The sequence below is a fragment of the Alligator sinensis genome, unplaced genomic scaffold (genome assembly GCF_000455745.1).
Source record: "Alligator sinensis unplaced genomic scaffold, ASM45574v1 scaffold71_1, whole genome shotgun sequence".
NCBI lineage: Eukaryota > Metazoa > Chordata > Crocodylia > Alligatoridae > Alligator > Alligator sinensis.
This window is the reverse complement of record NW_005841834.1, coordinates 4,437,623-4,446,518: the sequence shown is the minus strand read 5'-3', so window position 1 is coordinate 4,446,518 and position 8,896 is coordinate 4,437,623. Positions and strand designations below refer to the sequence as shown.

Sequence of the window (8,896 nt, the reverse complement as noted above, 5' to 3'; positions counted from 1 at the left end):
GAGGGGTGGTGGGGGGGGGGGGGGGGGCAAGGGGCATGTGATAGGAGTGGCAGTGGGAAAGGCAAAGTGAGCAAAGGGCAGGGGGAAAGAGGCAGAGTCTGTCTGGCCACTTACTTTGAGGGAACAAAATTATTGGGGGGGTCATCTTAAATTCATTCTATAGATGGAAACTTATACCAGATTTATAATTTTCCATGCATAGAATCTAATTATTGGCAGGGACTCTGAAATTCAAAGTCATCTTCAAAGTTATTAGGTTCAATGCTCTCCCTCTGTAGCATCCATCCTGGCACTGTGGAAGACAGAGTACTAGGCTAGATGGACAACTGATCTGACCCAGTATGGCACTTCTTATGCTCTTGTGTCTTGGATTCAGATAAATGTGACTGTAAAAATCAACTTGGTATGAGTAACTTTAAAATTACTGGTACCAAGAGTAGAAAGTAAAAGTATATTCATGAAACCATAGTAAACCTAACTGAACTGGACCAACAAAAGTATTAAATCTGAAATTATCTCTACAAATTTTGCCAGTGGTCTTAAATCCTTACATACAGTATTCCAGCTCCAAACTCAGCCAGAAACAGAATTGTACCAAGCCATGCAGAAATTTAACACTTTGAATGAAGAAGTCGAAAACACCAATAAATTAATGTCACTCAGGACAAGAATTAGGAGTAATGAGTTTCAGAAACCCTTAGAAGAATCCTGTATATCACACCAGAAGATTTTTATTTGTAAACTACAAATCCACATTGAACTAACAGAAAAATTGGCCCAGTAAAGAAAGATTCTGATAGCACATCGGAGAAAATCTAGCCTGTGAAAATTTAGGCTCGGGGTAGACAAGTGATTTGGGCCATATAATGTATAATCTCAAACTTTTGTCTTCTAATTTCTTGTCAAATTATATATCTAGATCTAGATATATCTAATCTATATATAGATGTTTGATCTCTATAGATTTATATAGATAGATCTACTGATATAGATATGTTTGGGCAAACACAGACTTGTCATACCAGATCCAACAATTTGTTCACAAATTTCAGTATCCTGTTTTCTCAGTGGCAAGTGCTGATAATCCCCAGGAGAGGAAAAAAAAGAAACATATTAATGAAACTTGCCAACTATGCAATACATTTTTATTAGTGCCAAATGCTGACGGAACTTTAACTTTTGGCATATCTATGGCTATAACAACCAGACCTATTTAAAAGCCAAGCATGACACTTGACTCACCAGGGGGTTGGGGGAGGAGGAGAGGCAGGCATGTGTGTGCAGAGCCTATGGTCATTACTGGGGTCTGTGGATGTTACAGTAAGCCAGGTCCACAGCTTCAATTTTATTTATTACTGAGCCATCAATTAAGTTCAGGCTCAATAGACAAAGTTGTGACACAAGTCTCCATTTTCATTTTTGCTGGAAATTACCTAAAATAAAAAACTTTTAGAAAAAAATAGTCAGGAAACAAACCAACATGGGTGTCTACACAGATAAAGTAGGGGTGTCACAACAGGCTGGATTCAACCTGAGGAATAGGGTCATCTGACCCACAAGGCTTTTCACTGCACTTGCTTGCAACCAAGGAACTAGTGCCACCCCCACTCAATCTTCTTGCTGCCAGAGCCACAATGTTAGCATGGCCAGCCTCTGAAGTCGAACACTACCACAGAACTTAATACATTTAGTTGCTGTTAGCAACTAAAATCTGAAGCGTTCACCCCTTGCATGCTGGCCACCCTAACACTGTGGCTTTAGCAACTGTAGCTCTGGGATTGAGCGGCAACACCCTTAACTCCCTGGTTATGGGTGCCAATATAAGAGCATCAACATCTGCAGCCCAAAGCTCAGGTCCAGACTATGAAAGCAAATGAGTCTGACACCCTCAGATTAAGGGAACACTGTAAACTTGCAGTTAATTAGAAAAAAATTAAAAGAATTCAAAATAGTTTTATGTACTGTATCTGAAGCTTCCAATTGATATGCCATATTTTTGAGTTTATAATATTTTTCTTTTCTTTAAAACATGCTTATGCCCTTTCATTTCTTTATGCATGGTTGTGTGTCACAATGACTGAAACCTGATTATACACAAAGTTCTGTACAAAACCAGTATTTTTTCCTCTTTCATTTAAGGCAGGGTTTTTCAACCTTTTTTAGCAAGTGTACTCCTTCTGGTGGCAGTGGTCAGACGTGGAGTGAGGGGAGGTGCTATGTGCTCACACATGGCGGCCACTGCCACCACCCACTGCACCACTGCCACCAGTCAGCAGCCCGTAGAGCCACATGTGCAACTGGCCGTGGGAAAGCAGCACAGGCTGTGGCGGCCGCCGCATGTGACACCCCCCTGCCCCCCACGCCCTCCTTGCCCTGCTCCTGGAAGTGGGCATAGAAATGCACTTACCCACCTGCCACTGAGACCCTCGTGGTAGCCCAGCGGCCAATCAGAAGAACGAGCTGGGGTAGAGGGCGGGGAGGCACCGCAGTGTGCCATGGGGGACCAGCAGCACCCAGCACGTGTGTCATCCCCCCCACAAGTAAGAGGCGAACACGCCAGGGGAGATGCCACCTCCATGCTCCGGGGCAAGCTCTACCCCCGCATACCCCTGAAGACCTTTCTAAGTATCCCTGGAGGTACACGTATCCCCAGCTGACAATCCCTGATTTAAGGTAATCATAAATGTTACCTGTAACTGTAGTAAAGAGAAAATTCAAACATATACATATTCTTCAAGTCAAAACTGCCCCATAGGTTTTTGTTCCACTTGTTTTAAGAGAAATGTGATATTGGTATCAGGGTGAATAGCTCACATACCAAGGTCAGCTCAAAAAGCAGATACAGGAGGAACATAAACCCAATATACCACTCAATTTTCAAAATTAAGTCTAGTAGAACTGCAACTAAGTGATTCAAAATATTGTGACACCTGTGTAAAAGATGTCCTCCTCTGATAGTTCAGTCTAAAAAAACTGAAGTTAACACCTACCCAAATTTTACAGAAGACAGTAAAAAGTAACATATTGCAGATCACTCACTTACGCAGTTTACCAATAAACACACTTAGCAATGTACTCATTAACATCTATGTTTATATATCCATAGATCAACAGGAATATTCTGTTAATGTTACCTAAAGCAGAAGGGGAGACTTCTTAGTTGTCTATAGTCTGAGATGATATTGAAAATATGAAATGCAATACACTCACTGTGTAATTGAATTTTGAACACTCTTTTCATTTAAAGTCATTCCTGGAGGTGGGTCATTCTGCAAAGCCAACAGTTCTTTCTGTAATCTTTTCTAAAAAAACAGAAATAACATTTGAAATGTTATATAAAAATGCATATTACAATGAAGTATATTAATTTATAGTATACATTGCTGTTCATGGAAAAAGGAGACAAATTCCAACTCATTCTCAGGCAACAACCTATTCAAAACTTGCAGCACAAAAATACAACTAAAAAGGAGAAGGAAGGAAAGATTCCTTCCATAAAAATTAAACAAACTACTATAATATACTACTACTATATAAGCATTAGGGTAGTAGTGCCCCACACATGGCCCTGTGGACCAGTGCCTGTCTGCAGCCCAGATCTGGCCCAGCACCATCCCTCTCTGCCCTGGGCACCAGGACTGGGCCCTGGGAGCCTGGTACCACTCCCTCCCACTCAGATTAGGCCCTGGGGGCTCTGTACCACCCCCTCCTGCCCACCCTCATGATCCAGGATTGGGTCCAAGGAACCCAGCACTGCTCCTTCCTATTCCCTGCATGTTGGGACACTGACCATGTCGGACCCTGCACACTGAGAATAGACGCCAAAACCAGCATGGAGAGCCCAGGGTTCCTCTTGGGTCTGGAGATCTGGCAGCAGTGGGGTGGTGACACTGCTCCCCCACTATCAAACTTCCAGACCTATGGAGAGCCCTGTGGGTCAGGTGACACGGCACTGTGGGCTAGAAATGGCCCCTGGACCAGAGATTGAGCATCCCTGGATTAAGGAACAAATCATACACCTCAAACTCAGTATTTTTTCTATTCTATTTTAATTCCAAATATAACAGAATAGTTCTTCAAGTCTGAAGTAAGAGGGGCAGATAACAATGGTTCTCAAGAAAGACTTTGCTCTTATTATAGGAGCAGTGGTGGTCAACCCATGGTACAGACAGCTGAAGTGTTTGGCAAGTGAGCCTTGGGTCCTGAGTTAAAGAGGGTGCCAGCAATGGAAGTCAGGATGGCAGTCATCAGTGCTGGTTCAAGTGTTTGGTCCTGGTGGAGCTGCAGGGTAGGTACTGCCACACCTATGTGGTGACAGGATTTCAGAATCTTGTATTTTCTCCAGAAGGCAATGAAAGGCATTCACAAATTTTTAAATGCTTCACAATAAAGCAACTGTAAACTGGAATGTAAAATCAATTCTAAAGCGCAATTACTATATTTAGCTATATAAAACACGTATCCTTTGCACCAAAATCAGACTCCCGTGCATTAAGCAGGAGCAGAGTTTGTGCATGGGAGAGGCATCCTGCATTAGTGCTCTACAGTGCAGGAGCTGTAGCACCACTGTTCAGGCAGCTGAGGGAGTCAGCTGACTTAATGGCTCATTGTTTTCCACTCAACCAGGCGCTAATGAACATTTTTAAATAGTCTTGGTGTTCCCCTAATCAAGCAATTTTGCTATCTATAGTTGCTCTTGGTCCTTCTCTTATTTAAGAACATAAGCAGGAAAAGGAATATAAATCAGCTGAAGATTAGGCTGTCATTCTAGGTAGTCATAACTCCAAGAAAAATCTATTTTTCCCCCCTCATTCTGCCTTTTCAAAACAAGGTGTGTATTATATTCTGGTGTGCCTGCAAGAAAATATGGTATTTTAAGCCCTACCTAAAGTCTGACAATATTTCAGCAATACCTTCATAACCAAAGTGAAGAGCAGATAAACTAAACTGTTTTTCTTTTCGCCAGCATCAGCTGAAGTCTTGTATTAAAATTTTAAAGTTCTAATGATACAACATATATGTGATAAACGTAACATGCTTCTTTTATTATCAGTGAAATTCAATATGCACCTGAAGTTACTGGCACTTATAATAACCTTCAGATAAATAATGCGTTTGTCTGGACCGAACACTCAATTTTTCAAATCATCCAAGATTTGGCCCATAAGCTGTCAGCCTTAAAGATTCTTTCTGAAAACATTGTAAAGGGTTAGCATTTCAAGAAAAAAAAAATAGAGGCATCTGGTTTCGTATCTACAGAGGAAAGATGACAGTAGCAGAAAACCAGAATGTCCTCTATGATGGCCACCCTACATCCCACATACCCACAAACCTATACCCATGCTCCCACCCACCCGTACCCTCCCACAATATACAAGAGTAAGACTTCATTTTAAGCTATTATACTATCACCTGTATGTACACTACACAAACACACATGAATCAGGACAAAAATATTTTTTGAAATCAAATTAACGAATGTTGTAGTACTTTTGATTTTTAGAATATAATTTGGTATTTTTCTGGTTCAGAGATGGCAAAACCCCTTGCTGAAAGGAGTACTTCTGGGGGTGGGGGGGGGTAAAGGGAGGGACTTCTGGTGGCAGGAGTCAGGGAACGGGACTTTTGGTCCCAAGATGGCAACCAGGGGGAGGCGCACCTGTCAGAGGGCAGGCCTACCCATGCAGCCCTTGATGGCTTGCCGAAACTCAGTAAGCAGCCCTCTACCCAAAATAATTGCACACCCCTGCATTTTAGCCTAAGGCAAGAACAGTTGGGGCTGAAGCCAGGGCTGCTGCCACTCTTCTTCCTCCTCCCCCCTCACTTCACCACTCTTCCCCTGCAACCCCATCTCTGCTCTCCCCCAAGCTGCTTCTCCCTCTCTCCCCGCTCTGCTGCACTCCTGATCTTTTCTCCCCACCAGCAACCTTTGTCCCTGTTGCAGCCTACGGCATGAAACATGGCTCCAGCCAGGCCCTGTAGAGCAGCAGCATGAAGCCGGCACCACTGTTCCAGCCTAGCCCCATAGCAGCAGTGATGTGGAGCAGGGTGCAGGCTGGAGCCATGCTCCATGCCCCAGACTGCAGCACATCCTCCTACTCAATGATGAGACAGCCATAGATGCATCTTTTCCTCCCACTGATCAAATAAAAAAAAATAAATAAATAAATAAATAAATAAATAAAAAATATATATATAGGCTTTAAAACCCTTTTCATACCTGTGGTGAATGATGTTTTGCAGACAGAAAATATTCTTGAAAACTTCATAGCACAGATTTCCCTCGTTTTATGCGGGTTCTGTGTGAATTCGCTGTTTTTGTGTGTGAATTCGCTGTTATGCGATGACTTTTTATACCAAAATTCATTATATGCGAGGTAAATTCACTCTTATGCAATTGGTGTGATGGAAGTTCGCAGTCAGCTGCTTTGTGCAGTGTATTGTGGGAGTGACACGCACCAAAAATATAGTCTCCTGTGTAGATCTGTGCTCCACACTCATTGTCTGTGACGTGTTTCTGTGGTTGCCATGCCCATTATAGTAACATTCACCACCACCCTGTGCTTGTGTGTACTGTCTGCTGTTGGCGAGTACCAAAATTGTCTTGTAAAAGTGGTAGAAATGGGTCTGGGGGGATCGGTACAATCGAGGTCTTGGAATGTATCCCTATTTATTACATTGTAAAGTGGGTTCCCTTTATGCAAATTCAAGTTATGTACCGTTTTCCAGGAATGCACGCACAGCATAAAGCAAGGGAAACCTGTATCCAACATACCGGATCTCACCCCATTATTTTTGGGGTGGGGGGACCTGTTAACCGAGAGAGAGGCTTAAACTCCTGATGATAAAACTGGTGGATATCATACCTCTTTCATACGAGTCCTCCAGGTCATTAACCAGTTTAACTGTAAAAGGGAGGTAATTCCTGCTCTTAAGTCAAGTGGGCAATCCTTGCATGACAATTTGTCTACTAAAAACCAAAATCTCCCCTTTTATATCTACCCTATTTGCTCCCTCAGGATAATATTGTTTCCCAGAGTTATCAGCAGAATCTGCTCTGAATCGTCAGTACTTTCTGGTCATAGGGAAGTAAAAAGTTATTTACTGGGCGCATCTACATGTAACATTTACTGTGCAGTTGACTAATTAACTGTGCAGTAAACATCTCAGGATCTACATGTGTGACCCTATTCAGAGTAGGACATGTAAATGTAAGTCCTACCCAGCTATGGAGGTTTTTCGTGCGCACCAGCACTTGTGTGAAGACTGAGCTGGCTGGCTACAGCACAAGGGTTCTTCAGTGCCAGGGCTGCCTGCCAGCTAGACCCAACCTGAAGCATCCTTATGCCCCATCCAGCCTCTCCACAGCACACTGAGCCCAGATGGAGCAGCTTCGGGCTGGGAGACTGACCACCTGGATCCCCTGCCAACCAAGGCTGCTGCAAACCCAGGCACGTGTGTAAACCATACGCCCAGGAGCTTCCTGGGAGCAACAAACCGTAAAGCAATAAGCTCCACAATTTATTGTTGCCCCATACTGGCACAGATAAAAACACCCACTTTGATTTCTTTGATTTTTAGGTTATGTTGAGGAATGTAGGGCAGGATTAGCAAGAAAGTAAAGATTCTAAAGGAAGAAATACCTTTAAAACTCCCTTGTTAGTATCTGCTAACCTTTACAAGGTTTTGATATCTTTTCTGCTCCAAAAAAACTGATGGCTCTGGTGTCAGATCTATGCCCATTAATACTGAACCTGGTACATCTCCAAAATGTGATGCCAACTCCAATATCATTTCTGAAATTCCCTCATATATCTCTAAATGTAACTAATAGCTCAAAAGTCCCCATGTATTGCAGATCCTCTCAAGCCCTGCCTAACTGAAGGTACCAGGTTTAAAAGCAAGACATTTTAATTGCTTTTGGTGAGCAGCCAGGTTTTTGTTTTTTTTTTAATATTTTCTAGGGAAAAGGTCCATTTATAAAACAATGCATGGATTGCTGGAAGTAATGTTGGATTATTCTCTACACAGAGATGAAATTGTAAAAAGCTCTTATACAGAACTATGAGAACAAGAGTAAAGATAGAGTTTAAAGATTGGTGGACATTAAGGAAATACTGAATAATTTTCTTTAGCTAGAGGTCAATAAAAAAGTTCTAAAGAAAACAAGTCCATGAACATCCAATTTGAAGAATCCTCTTTTCCTTAACAAAATAAAAGGCCTGGTCATCCAAAACAAAACCCACTGTTCTAGATCCTGTTTTTCAGGTGAAACCAATGGCCCCACTTCCAACATTATTGCTTAAGCTCTATAAACTACCCCGAGGGTTGAAGATGACAATCTTGTGAAATTATATTTAAGCACAAGGCTAATGGTGTGGTTTTCCATGACAACTTTTAATTGAGCTGTGAAAAAGGAGGGGATTCAGTAGATGCATTTAAGTGAGTTTCTTGTAAAAACACTATCAAAATTACTTAATGGAATATTATTAGCTTTAAAAATTAATTCCAATATTTGGATTTTATGAATTATTTCTCTCAGTGTAGCTCATCTTTTTCCTAGAAATCTGCCTTCCTAGGAACAAATAGTTTTTACAAGGTGTTGTATCTTTTTGAAAGGGTATATGTGAGATACGTGAATATACTGAACGTGTGCATGAAAAATTAAAATAACTTTTTGTTGAATCTGCTGACAGCAACTAATACATAGCTTTATCTTATGTTCAAAATATATTCTAGGCAGATCAGCATGGCAGTAGCGACATGAAAGGTTAAACTATTAATTATTTAACCGGTAAGTGCAGTGATAACCAGTTAGCTTACCAGTTATCCTTTAACTCTGGGCAGGCACAGTCTGGCAGGGAAGTGGGGGGAGGGGAAGCCACATTGTACCCCA

General features: G+C 41.9%; 2 protein-coding genes across 5 annotated transcripts in view; both read right to left on the bottom strand.

Moving 5' to 3' along the window:
- The window catches only part of STAU2 (staufen double-stranded RNA binding protein 2), a 312,705-nt gene extending 309,465 nt beyond the window's left edge, over nt 1-3,240 (bottom strand). For both annotated transcript variants that reach the window (XM_025200181.1, XM_025200187.1), the window contains exon 1: nt 3,211-3,240. The gene's annotated coding sequence lies outside the window, so the exon portion shown is untranslated. The remainder of the gene's footprint in view (nt 1-3,210) is intronic.
- UBE2W (ubiquitin conjugating enzyme E2 W) overlaps nt 1-8,896 on the bottom strand; it is a 59,844-nt gene that overhangs the window by 21,109 nt on the left and 29,839 nt on the right. For all 3 annotated transcript variants that reach the window (XM_006015295.3, XM_006015296.3, XM_025200197.1), the window contains exon 2: nt 3,211-3,302. In XM_006015295.3, the coding sequence (XP_006015357.1) occupies nt 3,211-3,302 (92 nt within the window). The remainder of the gene's footprint in view (nt 1-3,210; nt 3,303-8,896) is intronic.